We start from the raw sequence: 23,782 nt of genomic DNA on the forward strand, positions 1-23,782 counted from the left end.
TTTACAAGTAATGTCATTTTGAGACTGCTGCTGTCTCATTTAATCGGAACTGCTCTATGAAATGTGTAGGTGGCCACTCAGTTTAAGAACAGTCTCCTGCGGCTGACAGAGATTCTCACAGCTAAGGAAGCCTGGTACGTGCGCTGCCTCAAGTCCAACGACAATAAACAACAAGGTGAGGAGCTCATGTAAGAATGAGAATGCATAAACTTAAATTGAACACAGCATCATTTGATGATACAGATGGTACCAATATAATTAAAACACATTCATTTACTTGTGTGTATTTTTATTTCTGGCAGTTAAAATTATGTAAGATTTTTCTGCATTATATTTAATACAGGGAAGTTTGATGAAGTTCTGGTCAGGCACCAGGTGAAGTATTTGGGGTTGATGGAGCACCTGAGGGTCAGACGAGCTGGATTCGCATATCGCCGTAAATATGAGGTCTTTCTAAAGAGGTAAACTTAAATTAATCCCATGTAGAAGCTGAAGCAGCGGCATTCATGGACTTAAAAAGATCATGTTCCTTAGATATAAACCACTTTGTCCTGCCACTTGGCCCCATTGGAGAGGTGTACCTTCTGAAGGTGTGGAAAAGCTGGTGCAACATCTGGGCTACCAGCCTGATGAGTATAAAATGGGCAGGTGAGCGGTTTTGCTCTAACTTCATGATTTCCTACTAAACATTTGTCTTTCATTTTTTGACCACACATCTTATTTAAAGGACAAAGATATTTATACGATATGCCAGGACACTTTTTGCCACAGAAGATGCCTTTGAAATCTGCAAACATGAGCTGGGTAAGCAGCAGTGAATTTGGGAGACATTCTTCTCAATTATTTATTTTTATTTTAAACTTGTGTCAATTATGTTTTATAGCTACAAAATTACAAGCCAAGTACAAAGGTTACAAAGTCAAAGGAGAGTTTCGAAAACAGAAAGAGGCTGGTAAGCTGCAGCATTAATAGATTTAATACTGTTTTATATAACTAATTTTATTTGAAATACAGTTGAAGTCAGATTTATTAGTCCTCCTGAATTATTAGCCCCCTGTATATTTTTCCCCAATTTCTGTTTTACAGAAAGTTTTTTTCAACACATTTCTAAACACAATCATTTTAATAACTCTTTTCTAATAACTTATTTCTTCTATCGTTGCCATGATGATGGTACATAATATTTCACTAGATATTTTTCAAGATACTAGTTTTCAGCTTAAAGTGCTTTTTTAAAAAGGCTTAACTAGGTTAATTAGGTTAACTAGGCGATTTAGGATAACTAGGCATTAAAAAAATTTGCTTAAGGGGGCTAATAACATTGACCCTAAAACGGTTTTAAAAAACTACTTTAATTCTAGCTGAAATAAAACAAATAAGACTTTCTCTTGAAGAAAAAATATTATAGGAAATTCTGTAAAAAGTAAAAAGTTTTTCTGCTCTGTTAAACATAATCTGGGTCATATTTGAAAAAGAAAAAAATTCACCGGGCTAATTTTGACTTCAACTGTATTATAGAGTATTGTGGCAGTCCATTGTAATATTAAATGGTTATAATAGCATGTGTATAAATATAGGATGTGGATGTTGTTTTTGTCAATCTTTAGCTACCAAAATTGAAACGTGTTGGAGAGGAGTGCAGGCACGCAAAGAAAGAGACCGAAGAGCCTGGGCTGTAAAAGTCATTAAAAAGTTAGTAATAATACTTTTGTATTTTAAATTTGAATATATATATATATATATATATATATATATATATATATATATATATATATATATATATATATATACACACTTTAAGCAGTTAATGTCCTTTTACTTTAAAGGAATATCAATTTTGTCATCATTTACTCAACCTCTACTTTTTCTAATTATATGAACTTTAGTTGAAGATAGCACAAGATCTTTTGAGAATATTTGGTAGCTAGACAGTTGACAGTAGCCATTGATTTCTATAAGCTTTGTTTTTCTATAGAAGTCAATAGCTACTGTTAACTGGCTGGCTTCCAATATTTCTTAAAATACCTTCTTTTGTCTTAAGAAGATGAAACTCATAGAGGTGTGGAACAATCTGAGGGTGAGTAACTTTTCATTTTTGTTCTATTTATGTCTTCGTCTATGCAGGTTTATTAAGGGCTATTTGACACGACGTGAAGCAAAAACCACAGACAACTCTGAATACCTGGCCTTTGTCCGACAGAGCTACTTAAATAGACTGAAAGCCAACTTACCAAAGACCGTCCTGGACAAAACCACATGGCTGACACCTCCACCAGTCATGACAGAGGTTAGCAGATATTCTCTGTTTACTAAAGTCTGTGAAAGCTAACAGGGACCTCTTGAAAATATTGATACATTTAAAAGTGCCATTATATAGAATTTAGAGTCTTTTTCTTCCATCAAAATTGATGAACAATTAAGAAACACTTACATGTTTATGATTACAGAAATAATCTAATCTCCATTGTTCAAATCTTAAGGGAACTTAGTTGTGGGTATACCATGCTGGTAGAACAGTGTTTTTCAAAAATAACTGGGCTCGTGCTGCAGAAAATATACCCCAACTAGGACACTTTCTCCTCCAGCTTTCACTGACATTATTCTCTACACACTTTAGGCTCAGACTTTCCCCACTTTGACAATAGTCATAATGTTTCTTATTAGATCCACATAAATGAATCTTGCTTTTATCATCAAAGTAAACTTTGAACCAGTTTTCATCTGTCCAGCAACAGCCTTTTGATTATTTCTGCCTGTAAGAGTTTTGGACACTGCAGAGGCTTTCAGTCCAAATTCTCTGTATGCCAGGGTACAATTGTCCTTGGATATCTTTCGACATCCACATATTTTTTGGAGGCCGCTGTAATGCATTCATTTATTTGCAGCATTATTTCAAATTGGTAAAGTCTTTGTCACTGTTGTGTCTGCAGACCTCAGAGATTCTGCGAAAGCTGCACACACGCATGATGGTGAGGAAGTACGTGCGGGGAATAACGCCACAGAAAAAAGCACAGGTCACTAACTGTTGAAACATGCTTTTTATGTCTTTTGATGTACGATTTCAGCCAATTTAGACATGAGTGAATGCTGTGTTTTTACACAGATGCAACAAAAAGAAGTAACCAGTGCCATCTTCAAGGGAAAGAAGGACAGCTATCCTTCCAGTATCGCCGTTCCTTTTGTGGACACTAGAATCAGTGAGTTCTGTTTATTCCACCTGAAACACTATTGCATTGATTGTTCTGTATGTCCAGCCCAATATCACACTGTTAAAAAAAATCTGTTAATTAACAGTTTCCATAGTTTGTGATGTTTTACGTTTATTTAAGGGTGTGAATTGCATTATGGGACCTTGATCTCTGCTTTGTCGACGTTTGATGTTGAAAATTCAACTATACAGTTTACAGTGACTTTTATTAACATTTTAGTCGTTTGAAATAATATAATGTCTAAGGAATAATATATATTTCCTTATTTCCTTAAACTTATTTATCATATAAATAAGTGTGTGAAATGTACAGTGGCAGTTAATTACAAGGTTTTTGTACCAAAATATACATCACCAACCCAGACAATATATTTAATTCAATTCATCTTTATTTCTATAGCGCTTTTACAATGTGGATTGTGTCAAAGCAGCTCAACATAGACGTTCTGGTAAATTGAAATGCTGTCAGTCCAGTTTTCAGAGTTGAAGTTCAGTTCGGTTCAGTTCAGTGTGGTTTATTTTCACTGCTGAATGTCCAAACACTGAAGAGCAAATCTATCGATGCGCAGCTCCACAAGTCCCAATCCATGCAGGCCTGTGGCAACAGTGGCGAGGAACAAAAACTTCACTAATTGACGAAAGTGAAGGAAAAAACCTTAAGAGAAACCAGGCTCAGTTGGGCACAACCATTTCTCCTCTAGCCTAGCTTCTTGTGCAGAGCTGCAGTCTAGGCGCCAGGGGCTGAAGACTGCTGGAGAGAGTGTGTCTGAGTCTCGGACATTAGTTTAGGAGCCATAAATGAGAAGGCTTGACCTCCTTTAGTAGACTTTGCTATTCTGGGTACTACCAGAAGCCTTGAGTTTTGTGATCTTAAAGAGCTGGTATGATTGTAGCGAGACAGAAGCTCAGTTAGATAAACAGGAGCTTTAAACTGTTAAAAATGTTAATAAAAGTCACTTTTTTGAACTTTTCAAGGTTAAAAGTTGTTGGAAGAAAGATCAAGGTCCCATAATGCAATTCAAAAACATAAATAAGTGGGGAAAAAATAAAAACATGAATCACAAAATACTAGGGATGCTCCGATCAGGATTTTTTGCAACCGATACGAGTACCGATTCCTTGTAATGGTGATCGGCCGATACCAAGTACCAATTCTGATGCTTCAAGCTTTATAAGGCATAAAGCACATTTTCCCTCTAAGTTGACTTAAGTGGAGTTTTCTCTGTACCTAAGTGAATAAATTAAGGATGCTGCATATATTCCTATATTTTACATGTCTCTTATAACCATTTAGTGTGGACATGTCATGGTCAGAAGAAGCTCTACAGAAAATAATAGATAAAACAGATTTAAAAATGCTCTATTTTTACTTCACTGCTCTATTAATTTAACCTAAGAAATGTACTGCTTAGAACATCACTGTGCCTCTCTCTATCTGTTCTCTTGCTCATTCACTCTCAATCGCCATGATTTGCGGGGTATTTTATCTACTTTCCAGGCATCATGGAGACACTATGCGCGAGACTATCGGAGCTTTCGGGAGAGGTCATGTTGGACACTAGACAGGGTATCCGCCAGAGATCCGCCAATAAACTGTATAAAACAGAGATGGCACCACATCTGTATATATTTTATTTAGCTGTTGTGACGCATGCGCAGCGATCGCTCATGCCCCCAAACATCATTTACCTCCTCACGTGTTGTAGGGCTGCTGATGTATAATATAAGGCTGCTTGTAAACTCATAAAGACACCAGCGATCGGTTTATGAGATCTGCCAGATTAGCCAGCACCGATCGAGTCATGAAATGTGATTATCGGCAGATACCGATCTTCGGCCAAACGATAGGAGCGTCTATAAAATATGGAAAACTGCTAATATATGGATATTTTTTACAGTGCATGAGGAAACATAACTATTTGACATATTGTCAGAAAAGTGGCTAATCCATACAATGTTTGCTCTTAAAGAACACCCCTAACCCTACCCTATATTGAGGGATGAGCAAATTGTATTAAAATGTACGAATGAGATTGTACAAATTACCCACTAAATCTAGATTTTATTGAGATTGCATTGCTATGTTTCATGCCCTTTGATGTGTTTACCAGATGAGCAAGACATCAATATGAGGGTTCTTCAGACTATACGACATGAACGTATCAAGGTAAAGCAGAATCGTATGCTTGAGGCTCAGTTGTCATTCATTTCAGACAGAAAAAGAATAAAACTTCTCTCTCTCTTTCTTCAGTACAGTGTTCCTGTGGTGAAGTATGACAGAAATGGATTTAAACCCAGGCAAAGGCAACTTATTCTCACTCAGGCTGCTGTACACCTGGTCGAAGAGGCGAAGATCAAACAGAGAGTGGACTATGTTTCTCTAAAAGGTGGGTCTGGAAGGAAACACGAGGATATGTGTTGTAGTCACATGGTAAAACAAATCACAGCACTATTAAACTTGGTTCCTTTTATCTTTTCTCTGTGACATGTAGCCCTCTACTTCTCAAATAAAACAAAAGTATCCCCAAAAGTACACATTTGGATCTTTTCTAATGCTAACGTGTGCATATCAGTCAGTAAAAGACTTGAAATATTAGTCACACTTTACAATGTTTCACTAGTTCATTTCATTGAATGTACAGTTGAAGAATTATTAGCCCCCTTGTATTATTAGCCCTGTTTATTTTTTCCCCTATTTGTGTTTTACGGAGAGCAGATTTTTTCAACACATTTCTAAACATAATAGTTTTAATAACTCATTTCTAATAACTGATTTATTTTATCTTTGCCATGATGACAGTAAATAATATTTGACTAGATCTTTTTCAAGACACTTCTATACAGCTTAAAGTGACATTTAAAGGCTTAACTAGGTTAATTAGGTTAACTAGGCAAGTTAGGGTAATCAGGCAAGTTATTGTATAATGATAGCTTGTTCTGTAGACTATCGAAAAAAAATTAGCTTAAAGGGGCTAATAAATTTGACCTTAAAATAGTTTTAAAAAAAAACTGCTTTTATTCTAGCTGAATTAAAACAAATAAGACTTTCTCCAGAAGAAAAAAATATTATCAGACATACTGTGAAAATTTCCTTGCGCTGGAGGGGGGGGCTACATTCTTCAACTGTATTTACTAACATGAACTAAAAATGAGCAATGCTTCAACAGTATTTATTAATCATAGTTCAACGTTTACTTATACGTTATCAAAGTCAAAAGTTGTGCTTATTAACATCAGTTTTATTGTGATTTAACAAGAACTAACAATGAATGATTTAGTTTTTATTAACTAGTGTTAGCAAAGATTAGTGAATATTGTACTAAATGCATTGTTTGTTTTAATAAATGCATTAACTAATGAAACCTTACTGTAAAGTGTTGCTGACATGGTTAAGCTTTTCTCATTATAAAATGACTGTTTAGGTACATTGTGTTTACAGTGTTTGGATTTTATTTATTGAAGAATATTAGCTACACTAACAACTTAAGTTTTGGAATAGTACAATATTTGTTGCAATTTTAAAATGTTTTATTTTAAAAACTAATTTGTTCCAGTGAACTTTTAGTAGCAGTCCCTGAAATCATTACTAAAAGTGTCATATGATGTTCAGAAGTTATTCCAGATATGCTTGATTTTTTTTTCTTTTTTAAATATTTCCTAAATGATGTTTACCAGAGCAAGGAAATATCTCTGATGATATTTTTTTCTTCTGGAGAAAGTCTAATTTGTTTTATTTTGGATAGAATAAAAGCGGTTTTAAATTTTTTTAAAAACATTTTTAGGTCAAAATTATTAGTCTACAGAACAAACCATCATTATACAATAACTTGCTTGATTACCCTAACCTGCCTAGTTAACCTAATTAACCTAGTTAAGCCTTTAAATGTCACTTGAGCTGTATAGAAGTGTCTTGATAAATATATAATCCAATATTATTTACTGTCATCATAAAATAAATCAGTTATTAGAGATGAGTTATTAAAACTATTATGTTTAGAAATGTGTTGAAAAAATATTCTTCCCTACAGAACCAACCACGGTTGTCCAATGACTTGCCTAATTAATCTAACTTGCCTAGTTAACCTAATTAACCTTAATCCTTTAAGTTGAACTTGAATACTAGTTTCTTGCAAAATAACTATGATTCACGGCAATACCAATTTTTTTATTAAAACTAGCAGGTTTAATACAGAAATACTGTTTGTTAAACAGCACTTTGAAAAATAATTGTAATATATATTTTTAATTATCTAATAATTGTCTTTATTGTCACCTTATATCAATTTAATCCATCATAGCTAAAGAAATAAATATTTATTTTAAAACTATCAGTTACAGGTTTAAGATGTGTGATTATTACACTTTAATTATACAATTACTCTTAATTACCCACATGCACTTACACTAGGATTAAGGTAATTACACTTCCGGACAAATGTTTGGGGTCCTTTTTTTTTTTTTTTTAAGAAAATTATTCTGTTCATCAAGGCATCAATGTAAGTTTTAATTATTAAATACTTATTTATTACGTATTGTATTTAGTTTCAAATTAAATTATTACTCCAGTCATTACTGCTTTTATTACTATTATTATTATTATTAATACTACTACTACTACTACTAATAATAATAATAATAATTAATATTAGAGTGATTTCCGAAGGATCATGTGACTCTGAAGAGTAATGAAGCTGAAAATTCATCTTTAAATCACTGGAATAAATTATAAAATACTTTAAAACAATTATTTTATAGTGCATTAACATTTCATAATTGTACAATGTGTACTGTATTTTTGATGAAATAAATGCAGCCTTGGTGAGCAGGAGAAGCTTATTTTAAAACATTTAAAAATCATTCTGACCCCAAACCGGTAGTGTATGTAACAAACTTTTTTTTTTAACTAAACCTAAACTTCTGAAAGGCAGTGTACTGTACCTGCTTTAAAACTGATTAGTAAACCAGAGAGAATAAACATGATTTTGTGTTCACAGGAGCTTCTGTCAGTAATCTGGGCGACTCTGTGATGATCCTCCATGTTGCTTTTAATGATCCAAAACAGAAGGTGAACAAGCCAGGATTCACAATAGCACTATACTCGCTACATCATATCCAATAGGCTGCATGTCAGCTCCAAACTGTTTCACGGGTGCCACATTACACAATTTCATGCATAATTTGCGAGAACTAAAGTAGTTTCCTTTGTCCAAGGGGGACTTGGTGCTTCAGTGTGACCATCTGTTTGAAGCTTTGACAAAGCTGGCGATGATTGCAAACAAGCAGAATAACATCACTGTTGTTCAGGGAAGGTAAATAAATAAACAAACACATTTCCAACCTGTGATGTGATCTTTCATATCTGTGAAACATTTACATCTGATCTTCCCGCAGCATAAAGTTTGAGATCCAGGCAGGAAAACAGAATGCGGTGGACTTCAGCACTGGCCAAGAGCCTATGATTTATAAAGGCCCAAATGGACACCTGATGGTGGTGAGTGATATAGTTTTGTATTTGTACTTGATTTATTATTATCGTACCTATGCTTAGACTATTTCATTATCGAAGGTGGCTCCACGGATCAAGTCACGATGATCTGAAGGAGGTCACCAAGTCTGTGTATATTTCATGAGGGGAAACCCTTATGGAAGAGGATATCTTTCTTCAACCCCCTATAAGGCAACACGCACACGACCGGTTTGGTATTGTCGTGGGGACTTTTAAAACTGTAAAATATTTATATATTAACCCTTTACAGAGAACATTCTGCACTTTTACATTTTGAAAGGACTTAATTCTATATGATGTATACAGTGCTCAGCATATACAAGTACACCCCTCGCAAATCTCTCTTTTAAATTTATATTTTTATTAGGAAGCTATACAATATTATATTTGTGCATATACATTAGATACTGTAATGTATCAGTACTGGAGCTTACTGTACTGGAGCTTATCTAGCTCTAAAATAACTTACAATAACGGTCCAAAAATTAGTACACCCAAATTTATATGTTAGAGAAAAATATTAAATACGAATTTTAAAAAAAGAGGAAAAATCAAGAGAATCAAAAAAAAAATGTAAAAATTTTTGAAATTTTGTAGTTTGTAATTTTTAAAAAATATTTTGCTTGAATTTAATTGTATTATCTTTCAATTTCTGAATATCTTAAGTGATTATAACTTAATAATACAATAATAATAATTTAATAATAAAAAAAATATGTCTGCTCAGCAGGGGCGGATTTAGTGATTTGGGGGCCCTAAGCAATTTCAGCCATGGGGCCCAACAGTCCTAAAAGACACCCTTTTAATTATAAAAAAATCTTCCAATGTCACTCAGTCTCTTTTCTGTGTTTTCTCTTTTGTAATATTTAAAAGGTAACACTTTATTTTGATGGTCTATTTGAGTAGAAACAGACTATAAGAAACTTTGCAAGTACATGTCAACTTACACTAACCCTAACCCCAACCTAACAGTCGACTTATTATAATCTAATGAGAATTAGTTGTCATGTAGATGCAATGTAAATTAAATTCAACAAACGGACCATCAAAATAAAGTGTGACCAATTAAAATTCTTAAAATTTTGCTTGTTAGACCCTCGCCCTACAAAAATATGATGAAATGGTAGAAAGAGTCAATGTTATAGGTATAATTTATATTTCTAGATATTTATTGGGGGACCCAAAATTTTCTGGGGCACTAAGCGGCTGCTTACTTTGCTTAATTGGTTAAATCCGCCCCTGCAGGTCAATATCCTTAGTAGTAAATAAATGGAGAACTTTTAAGCAAATGTTACTGTAAGAAAAGTAGTTAAATGCTAGTTTTAAATAAAAAGTTAATTGAGATTGGGATTGTTGGTGATTGTATGGGTGTTGGTTGGTTAATTGCCTGATTGGGTAGCAAAATCTTAGATTTTAGTAGATTTAATTTTTTTTTTTTTAAATAGATTTTTAATTTTAGTAGATTTAAGACTTTTTAAGGTCTAAAATTTTTCTTTTGAGATTTATCCCTTTAACTGCCCGCTCTACCAAATGGTTGACCATTTTTTGACTGTTTTAAATAATGACTGTTACAGTCATTTAAAGAATGACTGTTTTAAATAATGGTTTACACACAGCATTGATAAAAAAAAATAATATTAAAAAAATAAAAATCAAACAAACAAAATCCTATTGCACTAATTCACTTGATTTTGGTTTTATTGTAAAAAAAAAAAAAAAAAACAACAACAACAACAAAACATTCCAACCTGGTACTAGTAAGGTGTAAATAATAAAGTGGCCGGTTAGTATATCAACCATTTGGTAGAGGCTGATATATTGAGTGTGTTGACTAGCAACTTGCAATCCAAACATTTTTTTTCTTTTTGTGGGGTAGTTAAAAGGTGAAGACATTTTAAGACCCTGCAGATACTCTGCTATATTCACTGAGAAATGGATAAAAAAAAAATTCATTTTCAAAACAGGGTGTACTCAGTTATGCCGAGCACTGTACAAGCATAAAGACCTCAATTTAAATCTCCATGGTGACAAGTTCCCATAAGTCTGTGTGAGTTTAGTAATGGGTCCCCATCGGGATGTAAAACAGGACCACACAAATCACTAAGAGCTAGTTGTAATAAATGAAAAAGGGAAGAAACTAATTTTATTTTAGGTGGTTAAAACAACTATTTTAGTTTTCATAAATGCTGCTTGTAGCTTACACTTGTTACCATTTCTTGTTAAATATTTTTTTTTTTTTTTTTGTTAAGCCATGTTTATATTATTTATAATATTATATTGTTTATACAAACCACAGAAATAAAAAGAAAGATCCAGTTTCATCTACGAAATTTGTAGAAACCTTTATTCGGGATAACATCGTGTATAAATACTTTGCATGTAAAACTTTTTTTTTAATTCATGTGCACATCTGTACAAACTTCTCTACAGTATTACAGACTTCATAGTTGTTGTTTTTTTATTATCAATACACCTTTAATAAAACTAATGAGTGCAAAGATCTGTGATGCTACAAAAGCTGCAGCAGAGGAGGCTTTCTTTATGTTCCAGGATGTCTGGAGCTGCTTTGACGTGGAAGAGTCTCTGATTACGCACTCATACTTGGTGTCCATTACTCAGTTACAGATATACATCCGAATGCTTCTGCCTACATCTCAGTTTCTGCTCTTGTATGAGATCGCTTACAAAACACAGAAGCGTAATTAACTTGATGGAATTTAATACAGTGCAGCGGAAAGGTATTTAAAAAGCATAATCAGAGTTTACTCTAGTAGTAGACAAAAAAGGGAATAGAAAACGTTATTACTGGTTTTGATCTACAAGTGCTTCCTCATATGTGTGAGAAACCAGCATAATACTATACTGACACCTAGAGGCCAAACTCATCCAATCGATCCAGCAATTTGGGAGATAAAAGGGACAATTCACACAGAAATGAGAGTATGCTGTCATTTTACTCACCTCAGACCCATCAAGATGTAGGTGACTTCGGTCCCCTTTCAGTACAACATCTCTAGCTGAGACCTTGGTGATCGACAACTACTGAGATCTGAAATTAGTCTCTTGCACAGACCAATTGTTTCACATCATAGAGCAGAGGTTCTCAAACTCAGTCCTGAAGATTTCAGCTCCAACCTGCCTCAACACACCTAGCAGAAAGCCCATAGGTCTCAAACTCAATTCCTGCATGGCCGCAGCTCTGCAGTTTTGCTCCAACCCTGATCAAACACATGTGATCCAACTAAAGAAGCTGTTTATCACTCTTTTGAACACCTAGATTATATGGATCAGCTGTGTTTGATAGAGTTGGAGCAAAACTGTGCAGAGCTGTGGCCCTCCAGGAATTGAGACCTGTGGCCTAGTAAGAGCTTGATTAGCTAGCCCAGGTGTGTCTGATTAGGGTTGGAGCTAACAGAACCCCTGACACAGAGCCTCAATGGAGCTACAACTATTTAAATAGAAAATAGTTCATCCGAAAATTATAATTTACTTACCCTCAAATTGTTTTAAACCTATGAGTTTCCTTATTCTGTTGAACACAAAAAAATAATATTTTTAAAAATACTAGAAACTTAACCATTGACTTGCATAGCAGGAGAATCAAATACTATAGAAGTCAATGGTTACAGGTTTTCAACATTTTTCAAAGTATCTTATTTTGTGTTCCACAGAAAAAAAAAGGAAGAAACACATTTGTGGAAACTAAAGGTTAAGTAAATGATATGAAATGTGAATGATAGTTTTTTAGGGACTCAGAAGTAATATGAATCTCAAGAATGTTGAAATAAAAAAGTCCAGAATTAAATTACAGAAAATGCTCAATTTTGGCTGAATGCATTTTTGTTTTGCCTCTTTTTCGACTATTAGCCTAGACTATTATTGTAGGGGCCTTTTTTAATTCAACATTTTTGAGATTCATATTACTTTTGAGTTACCAAGGACCAGTTTTAGCAACAACATTAGATTTGTTGTTAAAACTGGTCCTTGGTGACTCAAAAATAATATAAATCTCAAAAATGTTAAATGAAATAAGTCCCCTACAATTTAGACAGCCTAATGGGGAGTACATTAACAGAAAATGTTCAATTTTGGTTAAACGCATTTTTGTTTAGCCTCTTTTTTAACTATTAGATTTTTGCTAAAACTGGTCCTTGGTGGCTCAAAAGTAATATGAACTATCAAAACTGTTGAATTAAAGAAGTCCCTTACAACTTAGACGTCCTAATTGTGAGTAAATTGACAGAAAATGTTACATTTTGGTTGAATGCCCCCCAAAAACACTTGTATTCTTCTTATAAGGCAATGGCATCCTCCTTCACTAAATTCAATGATCGCTGGTCTGTCAGACCACATTTTTAAAACAGCTTAAACTCAAAACAAAACTCAGCAAGACACTACCAGCTCTGTAAAACTGGCTTCAACCCTTCAATTCAAGAGACAACGCTAACAATAAACTAGGGAGGAACTTAGAAAAAAAGAAGTCTCAAATTAAATTACCATCACGCAATATGCAAAACAAAAACACTCAAAAAGCACAGTGTTAACCTATAAGGCACCAGGAACCCTACAGACTTCACTCAGACAGAACAAAAGGTCAATTATTGCTAAATAAACATACCAGGGCTGAGAACTCTATTCTAATATTCATTTCTGCAAATCTACACGTTCAGCTGATGGACTTGACTTTGGAATTTGCTTCATGAATGTGCAGTTAGGGCAAAATGCTCAGGGAATGTCATCCAGTAAACCGAACCATCCGTTATGCACTTTTGTTCACATTAACACCATGTCATATCTTTTTAAAGAGGTCCTCAAAAATGCACAACTGATGTGTGACGTTGATGCCGCACTGCCCTGTATGCTATGATCATTCAGCATTATAAATAGTACTAGCTATTCTGTAAATATCCCTTAATCTCTCTAAGTAAGCAGACTAGGTATAAACAAAACTGACTGTGTCCGTGTGCAAATCCAGGGGCATAACTGAAGCGCTGGTAGTAGATAAGGCACTGAAAAAGCTGAGAAATGGCAGGGTCACTGGTGGTGGTGGGTACGGTCATCAGGCCGCTTGATATGGATCCTCCGCACTCGGTCATGGCGCTCTCTCTCTTCATCCTCATCGATGTGGTGGGATCGACCTGCAGCGCCCCCTGTGGCCTCCAGCAGTGCATTGTCTGGTCCGCGTCCATCTTGAGACTCATACAGCAAGATGTTGAGGGTCTCTTCGTAAATGCGAGCCTCTGGGAATTCAACCTATGATGCAGATGGCATTGAAATAAGTAAGTGGCACTTTTAAGACAAAGTTACAATCTTTTAGATGGCAGTTTTCCCTTTCAGATCATTAATAAAAAACAGGTTTATATGTTGATTTTTGAAGGTACATTTGAGAACTGAATACAAAAGTAACTATATATTCTCTGGATGCAAACGTCTTGGTGGCATACAATAATTTGAACTGGCAACAAACCTTTCATGTCATAATTTTAAAATATTATTTTTTTTTTACTAGACCATTTTGAGGGTCCTAAAGAATTTCCTGTTTTACATTTTTAATTTCCATAGCTTTTAAGAATCCAAAAAGATCCATGTATTGATAAATAATGTTATGATAGCAGTTTAACGTAAGATGTGAGTGAATTGCTTCTTGTTACAGTTATGAAATAGTTTGACAACAAGCAGGAACTGTTCATGGGCCAATGACATCACCACATTGAAATGGTCTATAAAACTTCCAACAGGTCTCAATGAAGTTTAATCCTTTATAGGGCACTCATTGGAAAAACTCTAAAGTGTTACTATACTCTAAAAAATGACATATGCTGTTTGTTTAAATTACTTATTTAAAAAGACCTGAAACAACACAATTTGAGTTTTTTTGGGGGGACAACTTAATTGTTTCATGTACAATCCAATTAAATTGCAAAAACTAATAAACGGGTTCATACACATTTTCACTACAAACATTCCATGACTTTTCCACAACTTTCAAGTCAATTTTCATGACCTCATGTTTCATGTAATGTCTACATATACGTGGTAAATCATAAGAAATGTTTAAATTTATTACAGCATATCATAAAACACACAATAGTTTAAATGTATTTTTATATCTATGTAAAATAGATGATGCTTACACAGCACTAATAATGTGAGAGCATGTTTTTGGCCAAGAAAAGAAAAGAAGTAAAAACAACTAACCTTTATTCCAATATACAGATATTTGTCAATTTAGGAATTAGTTTGATAAATATCTATTCACTAGTAATAGTAGGCAAAACTACTTCTATTATAAAGCCGCAATCACACTGCACTTTTCGCTCCATAGACTTAGACGCTCCATTCATAGGTATGCGAATATGGCAGACCAGAAACGCAAGCACGAGCGGCAAGTTTCGCATTTCACTGCATTCGAAAGTTCAAGCTTAGTGAATTCTTACCTGCAAAATCACATCAGGTGATTGCGAGAAACCAATAAAAGATCATTTAAAATAAGAAATTTAAAATATGGAGCAATCGCTCACTTTTATTAATGTCTCATCATACTGTTTAACCCTGCCCTTTTTCGCAGCGCCGTACGACAGAATTTTGCAAACACAAGCGCTAGTGTGACCGCTGCTTAAGTCGCTTTGGACAAAAATGTCTGCTAAATGACTAATTTAAAAGTAGTTTCCATGACTTTTCCAAAAGCTTGTGGGTTTTTCAGTTTTTCCAAAACTTTTCCAGGCCTGGAAAATGCCATGTCAGAATTCCATGACTTTTCCAGGTTTTCCATGACCGTTACGAACCCTGATATTAATTTAACTTAATTCATTCATGTTGTTCCAACACAAATTGATTTGTTTTACATATAAGAATTTTACAGTGTACAAAACATTTGAATTTTTATGACTTTAAACATTTTATTGTAGTCAACATCAGGGACGTTACCACTAGACTATGGAAAAACTGCTCTTAGATCTAATCTTTTGAACACACTACAAAAAAAGTCAAGTTATTTTTATTCAATTTTGTTATCAAGTGCAATTAAAAAAACATTATATCATGCTTTACAAACACAGCTGATGATTGACTGCATTATAGCCATCGTGTACCTTTGTCTGCTTCTTTTCAGTAGCATAGACTATTGACGTGCAGCAAACCTCTGCAATTTTTCTTCCCTGGCCATAGAACGACCAACAACAAATCTCATCACCAATCACATCCTTGATGAAGAGCACACGGCCGTTGAACCTCAGAGACAGTTTGTCAAACAGCTCGATATTCTTCAGCATGTTGTCATCAGAATTGCTTTAAAGAGAAAGAGCAAATCGATCAGGTAAAAGCTTTCTTCGTGAAACCTTGCAAGATATTCACTTTATTTTACCTTGTATATGAATATTTATTGTTGCTTCTGTTATACAGCAGCTTGACTGTAGGCTGTGAAAACACAAAAAAAGATTCAAGATTCTGTTCAGGGTGACAGTGAATAGTATTATGACTTGAATGGTTGTGAAGCATTTGTACCTTATTAGCAGTGGCAATGAGCCTCTGTTCTTCCTTAGATGATGTCACCAGGGGAACTTTACAGAATGGCTCATACGCATCTTTGTTCTGAAATCATTTGGGTAAACAAAATGTAGAACATTTAGAACCATTTTTAAAGTACATAATTCTGTCATTAACTTACTCGTGTTACAGTTGCTGGAAAGGAAATATATTAATCAGAAAATAAATAATATATTATTAGGGAGGGCTAATATGAAAATAATCTCATATCACAATATAAATGATCACATGATACTTTTTAAATAATTCCATCAATTAAAAGTTAAAATATTGACCATATGGAAAAGGACATTTTTTTTTTTTTTTACATTTAATCGATATACTCTAATCATATGTGATTATTTTTCTCACTTTATTTAGAATTTCTGGGTAAATGTTCAAGATTCTACAAATATAAAAAAATATTAAAAGGACTGTTTATGCCCAAAATTTTAATTCTGTCATTATTTATTAACACCTTTCAAACCATTATGAGTTTCTTTCTTTTGTTAAACACAAAAGATAATTTGGAAAATGTTTGAAACTTGTAACCAATGACTTCTATAATATTTTCTTTCTTACTATGGAAGTCAATGGTTCCCAGTTTTCAGCTTCCTTCAAAATATCTTCTTTTGCTTTCAACAATAAAAAAAGAAACGCAAAGGTTAGTAGGGTGACTAGACTGTGAGTACATTTGAATTTAATCTCTTTAGTGAAAAATAAAACCCTTTTAAAAACTAATGATTACAGGTCTAACATACAATATTGCTAAATAAAATGCAAAACACTGTATTGTAACAAATGTTGTCACATTTCTACCTGCATAGCCAATTCACCATGGTGGCGTGGAAAATTAAGGTCATCCAAATGATGAAAAAGTATTACCATTTTTAAATACCTCCAAATAGAATGTATTTTTATGAAATGATAGACTTGATATTCATTGGTCATATTGCAGAGCCCTTTATATTATCTCATTGAAAATTTGACATGTGACTATTATTAGCAAAAACAAGTATGCCATAGCATTCAGTTCTTTTATAGTCGTATCTTGTGACTGTGTGTCCTTATTTGTATCTTTAGTCTCTGTTGTGTTTATATTTTATTCAAACTACACCAAAGTTTATTTGTAAGTGAACTGAGACGCATCTTTTCAGCAGTCAAGCTTATACAGAGTGCAACAAGATTTGGATGGCAGCATTCACAGTAAACCAGACCAGAACTTTTTTTTAAAACTAATTGAACAATCAAGTGTGAATCAACCTGAAAGTTTTGTTTAAGATAAACAAACGACTTTGAAAAGTTTAAATAAGTTGTGGGTTAGTAAATTTAAGGAAAATTTTCATTAAGTTGTGTGTACTCTACCTGCAATGCTGCTTGACACTCATCTACCAGGCCCTGTACCAGGTAATACTTTGCCTCTGCCAGCAACTCCTCAGTTTCCCTCCGGCTCTCGGGTAATGGGACGACTCCATCTCTCAGGTAATTCAGGATGGTCCCAAAGTGCTTCCCACACCTGTCAATCAGAATCCAGCCTAGAGAAAGATGAGATGTAAAAAGTGTGACCTGGATGTTGCAGAAGCACACATTAGGTTTATCGGGTGTTATTCAGGAGCTATTACTGTTCATTTACCTTCACTATCAGTAAGGACCTCCATACGGCCACTGAACATGGCCTTTAGCATGGTGTCCTGCTTGGTCAGGGTCTGCATGGTGGTGTAATACAGCGCTCCACCGACATTCAGCTTCACATATTTGGAACTGGGACTGGACCCCTTAAAAGAGGTGGTCCGTGTTGTAGCTGCCGGCACAGCCGAGCTCACCACACTTTCTCCTGACATCTCTTCCTGGAAATCAGACAGGGGTGGGAACGGTGACATAAGAAGTTTAGAGTAATACAGGCCATACATAAACTATAGAATATTCAACTTTTCTCAGAAAACCAATGATGCATTGATCTGACAACAGCTTATTCTTTTAGGCATACCTGTCAACCCTCCAGTTTTTTCCAGGATTTCCCCGTATTTTAAGCTTCTATCCCGCTATCATCTTGTGAAGGTATTTTCCCCATATTTCTCCCTTTTTTCAATCTTTCTATGAAGGATAGCAATAAACATTAAATAGCCGATCCTCCCTTTACGTAACCTATACCGCCAAACCACCAGGGGACACACCTTGCTCTTAAATGTCAATCTGTTCTGTGCTTTTTTTTAATTTAGGCATGAAAACACTTTCCCATAAATATAAAAATGGCAGGATTCCCTTCCTTTCCATTAGAGGCGCCGTTGCCCCTCCTATGCAATCCTCAAAACAAGACTGTCAGATGATAAATAGAAACTGTTTCCCAAGCGGATTCTGTACTATCTGAAGCAAAAGTGGACACTCTGGGTTTTGGGTGCATGTTTGAACAGACATATACACATACAATAATAACAACAACATCAAAACATGTCAATCTTGGTGGGTTTTCTTTTTAAACACAACAAATTTTGTACTTAATGAGCATACACAGTTAGGAAAGCAATCGAATGCTTTCATTATAGATCTGTGAAGCTTTAAAGTGATCCCTCTGTTATTTAATATGATCAAACGAAAAATCTAAACGATAGATTTATTCGCTGCTCTTTAATCAGAATGTTTCAATTATACAGTGAAAAAAGGGTTAATGAGATTTGATAACATGATTCAATTTCTTTTTAATAGCTATTAATTTTAATAGGCTAAACTGTTTGCTAATATATTTGCAGCTTTTTCTAATGTATACTATTTATTCTATCCATTGTAAATAATAATAATAATCATAAAAAGAAATTTCCGTTTCAACTGTTTATTTAAGGGGGGGTATTTTAAGGGGGTCCCTTATTTTCACATCCCAATGTTGACAGGTATGCTTAAGGCGGTTATGATCTGTTTAATGACCCAGTTTGGGTATAGTAAGCTTCTTAAAACAATTAATTAAAACGTGCATACTTAGTGTCAAAGCATAAAGACTTTATATAAATAACAGGGTACGAGTTTTAGGGGTGGTGTGGTTCATAACGTTACCACTTCCTATATGTTTCAGTTTAACCCAGTAACTAACATTGTAACAGTAACATTATTGATTGTACAACATTACAAATGTAAAACATCAATGATAACAGCTCTTACTGAATGAGAAACCCAGTCCGACGCGCAGTTGCGATTAATTTAATGACGTCACTTTTAAATATGCTGGGATGTTTTTGTATAAACCCAGCAGATTTGAGTAATTTTATTTTTAACATGCACATGATTCATATTCGATTATGAAGAAAGAAAATAGTTTGATTTTAAATTACACATATAAAAAAAATGACTAAAAGGGCTAACATTATACTAGCACACCAGCTTGTTCCCTTTTCTCAGGAAACCAAAACGAAATTACTACAAAAAGATTCCAAACTACACGTCGAAATATTTAGTAATTGAAATATATATCAACAGAAGCGAATAAACAACGTGAAACATAAGAAAAATGTCAATATTTACCATAGAAATTCCCCGATTCTTTCGGGCCTCCTGAAACGGGTCTGGATTAGATCACTTCCGGTCGCAACCCTTACTCGTGCACGAGGCTGCAGGTCACGCGCTTACAGGCTACTTAGGCAAATGCGTGATCGCGCATTTCATTAGACAGTTTTTATAATACTGTAACATTAGATAGATGGGAAGTGACTCCACCTTCCCAATGTCCTGTCCTTTAATTTTCACATTTCCTGTGATTGTAACTACACACTTAGTTGTAAAAATATGCTTGTGTGCATTTTATAAAAATACATGTAAGTTACTTTTGAACAGGTAATATCTCAATAATTTACAGTTTTTATGTAAACGATTCTGCGATGGTTACAATCACATACCAAAGATAAGTGTTCACGTGCTTTGATTTTGTTTGTCTAACAGTATTATTGTTTGGGTTGTTGTTATTATTATTTTTTATTTAACAATGTTATCAATTCGTTGATTGTGTTCCTTCACTCACGAGCTCCCTACTGCTCTCTCCCAAAATCACAGTTTAGGTAACTATTTTTCTTTGAGGTCAAAGTTTTCTAAAAGCATTGAAAAAGTCGTATTACATTGCTTAAGATACATATTTTAACTAAACTAAACTAACTAACTAAAATATACTAATATACTATACTTACAATCTAAGTATTAACCATTAACGGTCTATTTTTATTTTAATATGTGGTAAATGTTTATTTCCCTACTATATGTTGTGTTTATTTGACCTGAAGACATACTGTAAATAGTTCCACTCAGTGAAATATCCCAGCTCCCTGCAATTCGAAACCTCAGTTTACTCATTAAAATGCGTAATATAGTATCGTATCAATAATGAAACAGCTTAAATGCACTACGACAAATGTAATTTGTATATATTGAATATTTATCTAATATTTATTGTGTAAATGTGGATTGTCCTAACAAAAACATGTTCCGACGGAAGGTTTACGAGGTTACACCGTTAATGGATTAGAGCTGCGGTGTCTGGGTCGCTCTTTTGTTTACATCAGTTTTCCATTTATTCTCAAACTCTCAGGTAAATGAAACATCTGTGAAAAACTTTAATACTTTCTTCGCTTTTCATCTGAAATACGTTTATTAGGTGACAACATTTCCACAGCGTTGCCAGCTCGTTGATTTTTTCAACTGTGTTTGTGTTTGCTAGCAGGAAAGCTAGTGTACATGTTATGGTCTCCTTCGGTTTGTCTAATTGACTTGAACTGATTGTTGTTGAAATATTCTGCTAATTTAAACCCGCTAACATATTTAGTGCTCGTGTTGTTTCCGCAGAGCGCTCGTTTTGTCATGGAATCAAGTGTCACCTCTGTTTTGAGTAAATGTTAAGGTCTCTATCCTGTTTTGGAGTGATAATGCTGTTTGATATGCTTTTTATATTTCACTTTCTGCTTTGCGATATGTTGGTGTTTCTAAACTGGTGTATTCGATCAATACGCCCCATCATTTTCCTCCTCTGAATAGTTGTACTAATCGGATTAGGATAAAAATGTATAAACACAGCTCACTTATTGAGATAAAGTTGGTTTTACATTCACACCTTTGGAATTTCTTAATAATGAAAATTCAGAAAATTATTATTTGCAAATTCTGAATCGTGAAATAATATTAGCAGCTAACGACTATTAAAATACAACATTGTTCACTGTCATGCAAATAGTGCTGTTGTTTTGAAGTCATACTTGCGTGTGTTTTCTGACCGAATATTTGAAGTATCATTGTAAACAATATAGGGACAGTGTCACAAGTTGTCAATGACTGAATGTGCGATTTTTAAAACCAACTTTACCTCAATAGCTTAACTTTACCTCAATTTAGACTTATTTGTCTAAATAAATGGATTTAGGCATGGGCCAGTATAAGATTCTGACGGTATGATAACCTTGGATAAAAATTTCACAGTTTTACAGTATCACAAGATTATGGTTACTGTTCTAAAATATGCTCTTTTTAAATGTCTGGGTAACCCCACCAACACCCCCCCCCCCCTCCATTGAACACTATATATTTTATTTTAAGAAATATTTAAAATATTTTGTAATAGTAAACATGTCAGACTAATAGGGATGCGCCGATCAGGATTTTTGCAGCCGATACAGAGTACCAATACCTTGTCATGGTGATTGGTCCATACAGAGTACCGATTCTGATGCTTTAAGCTTTATATTACTGTACAATTGCATAAAGCACATTTTCCATCTAAGTATGATACTTAGGTGGAGCTTCTCCTAACCTAAGAGAACCTAAATAATCCCTTAAGCATATCTCTTATAACCATTTAGTGTGGACACGTCATCGTGATCAGAAGCAGCTTTACAAAAAATAGTACATAAAACAGATAAAACCTTTTTGTAAGATAAAAAATGCACACCCATGAATCCATTACTTCTTTACTAAAATAAAGCAGGTTTATTCTGCTGGTTTCAATAAGCATATTACAAGAAGTAAATTTGTAAGTGTTTGTATTTCTTTAATTTTACAGCCAGGTTTTAGTAAACTTGCAATATTTCGAGTACCGAGCATGTCATGAAGCGTGATTATCTGCCAATACCGATCTTCGGCCAATTGATCGAAGTGTCTCTACAGACAAAGTAATTAAAATAAATCATTGACTTTTGCTGTCTTCATTAGTTTCAAAAACACAGATTTCTTTACAACAAAATGCATCTTGGGATCTTCTTTCTTTTCTTCGGATATAAAGTAAAGCCACTGCACTGTTTAGGTCCATACTTGGATTTTGGTGTATACACCATTTCAATATGGCAATTTCATTGGTCCATGGACAGTTCTTGATTGTCGTCAAACTATTTCAGAACTGTAACAATTGGCGATTCAGTAATAAATGTTAACACAGCTGTCATAAAAACAATGTATCTATGTGTGGACCCTTTTTGGATTATCAGAATCTTTGAAAATTAAAAATATAAAACAGGAAATACATTAGGACTATTGTTATTGTTTACATTTTTCAAAATGGTCTATAATGGCTCGTTTCCACTGACTGGTACAGTACGGTTCAGTTTGGTACGGGTCACCTTTATCAGGCTTGCGTTTCCACTAACAAGGGTACACTTTTGGTGGGCGTGGTGTATGACAGAAAGTTTCAGTCAACGTTATTCTCGCTCGAGGAAATGTCTTAGTGATATGTTTTCTGAATCTTTTGATATGGAAGGTCGTTTTCTGCTGGAGATACTGTTGCCCTAAAAAAAACAAAAATAGTTGGAAATAACACGTAAAAATAACCCTAAAACGCACAAATACTGTAGGAACGGTTTAACAGAAATCCTTAAAACCTCGACAAAACCGCGGTAAACCTTGAAACTGGTTATCATCCCATGCCTAAATGGATAATTTGTGCTGTCAATAGTATCAGTTTCATTCATAAATAAAATATCTCCAAAACAATTGCTCTTCTGTTCTGTAGAGTCCGTCGGACCTCCAGTAAAACATGTGTGAATATGTGATGGGATTCATGTGACCTGTGGAAGCAAAAGAGAAAGTCAAATAAGGGCAAGGTAATTGTGTGTTTTTAGATAAGCTAGATTTCTTAAAAATTGCAAATGAGATGCATTTTATTTGTATTTTATCGAATATAAATGAATCTGAATTACTCTTATGTACTTGGATGTATAGCCTCTAACTTTGTTTCTGCTCTGAAGTGTGGTTTAGAGTTTTGTTCGTAGCCGTCACGCTTTAATGTGTAATCCACAGTTTGGAGTGAAAACATGTTCACCGCCACCCAAACGTCCAAAACCCAGTTCCTGGATAAAGCCAGGGAAGCACGGGAGGAAAGGAAAGGTCATAAGGAAAAAGAAAGAGCTGCCACGCAAATCCAGGCTCTGGTCAGAAGATTTCTCTGCCGCTGCAGGCTGCAAAAAGAAATCAGGTTAGGGCCGAAGTCAGCTGTTCTGTATGATAATCAAAGCTCTCTAGAGACAGTAATAGATTATTTCACAGAAAGTAACTAAATGTTAAAACTTTGTGTTTCTTTTATTATTGTT

At 34.3% G+C, this 23,782-nt stretch overlaps 3 protein-coding genes across 3 annotated transcripts in view; 2 read left to right on the forward strand and 1 right to left on the reverse strand.

Annotated features, from left to right (window-relative positions):
• myo1ha (myosin IHa) overlaps positions 1–9,058 on the forward strand; it is a 25,331-nt gene extending 16,273 nt beyond the window's left edge. Inside the window, exons 17-31 of the mRNA XM_056456862.1 lie at positions 70–175; positions 344–461; positions 535–648; positions 728–804; positions 884–952; positions 1,608–1,692; positions 2,125–2,287; positions 2,931–3,014; positions 3,104–3,197; positions 5,320–5,375; positions 5,460–5,595; positions 8,203–8,273; positions 8,420–8,517; positions 8,600–8,699; positions 8,775–9,058. Coding sequence (XP_056312837.1) covers positions 70–175; positions 344–461; positions 535–648; positions 728–804; positions 884–952; positions 1,608–1,692; positions 2,125–2,287; positions 2,931–3,014; positions 3,104–3,197; positions 5,320–5,375; positions 5,460–5,595; positions 8,203–8,273; positions 8,420–8,517; positions 8,600–8,699; positions 8,775–8,801 — 1,398 coding nt within the window. The 3' untranslated portion in view covers positions 8,802–9,058. The remainder of the gene's footprint in view (positions 1–69; positions 176–343; positions 462–534; positions 649–727; positions 805–883; positions 953–1,607; positions 1,693–2,124; positions 2,288–2,930; positions 3,015–3,103; positions 3,198–5,319; positions 5,376–5,459; positions 5,596–8,202; positions 8,274–8,419; positions 8,518–8,599; positions 8,700–8,774) is intronic.
• A 1,972-nt stretch (positions 9,059–11,030) lies between these two features.
• Positions 11,031–19,825, reverse strand: kctd10 (potassium channel tetramerization domain containing 10). The gene is made up of 7 exons (XM_056457511.1): positions 19,749–19,825; positions 17,872–18,085; positions 17,604–17,773; positions 16,218–16,304; positions 16,078–16,130; positions 15,806–16,001; positions 11,031–13,967 (listed from the first exon to the last, which is right to left on the reverse strand). The coding sequence occupies exons 1-7, from the start codon at positions 19,749–19,751 to the stop codon at positions 13,749–13,751; spliced, it is 942 nt and encodes a 313-aa protein (XP_056313486.1). The 5' UTR covers positions 19,752–19,825; the 3' UTR covers positions 11,031–13,748.
• Positions 19,826–20,718: 893 nt separating this feature from the next.
• The window catches only part of ube3b (ubiquitin protein ligase E3B), a 31,726-nt gene continuing 28,662 nt past the window's right edge, over positions 20,719–23,782 (forward strand). The window contains exons 1-3 of the mRNA XM_056457512.1: positions 20,719–20,802; positions 23,206–23,296; positions 23,493–23,667. Coding sequence (XP_056313487.1) covers positions 23,507–23,667 — 161 coding nt within the window. The 5' untranslated portion in view covers positions 20,719–20,802; positions 23,206–23,296; positions 23,493–23,506. The remainder of the gene's footprint in view (positions 20,803–23,205; positions 23,297–23,492; positions 23,668–23,782) is intronic.

This window comes from Danio aesculapii, chromosome 5 (assembly GCF_903798145.1).
Source record: "Danio aesculapii chromosome 5, fDanAes4.1, whole genome shotgun sequence".
NCBI lineage: Eukaryota > Metazoa > Chordata > Actinopteri > Cypriniformes > Danionidae > Danio > Danio aesculapii.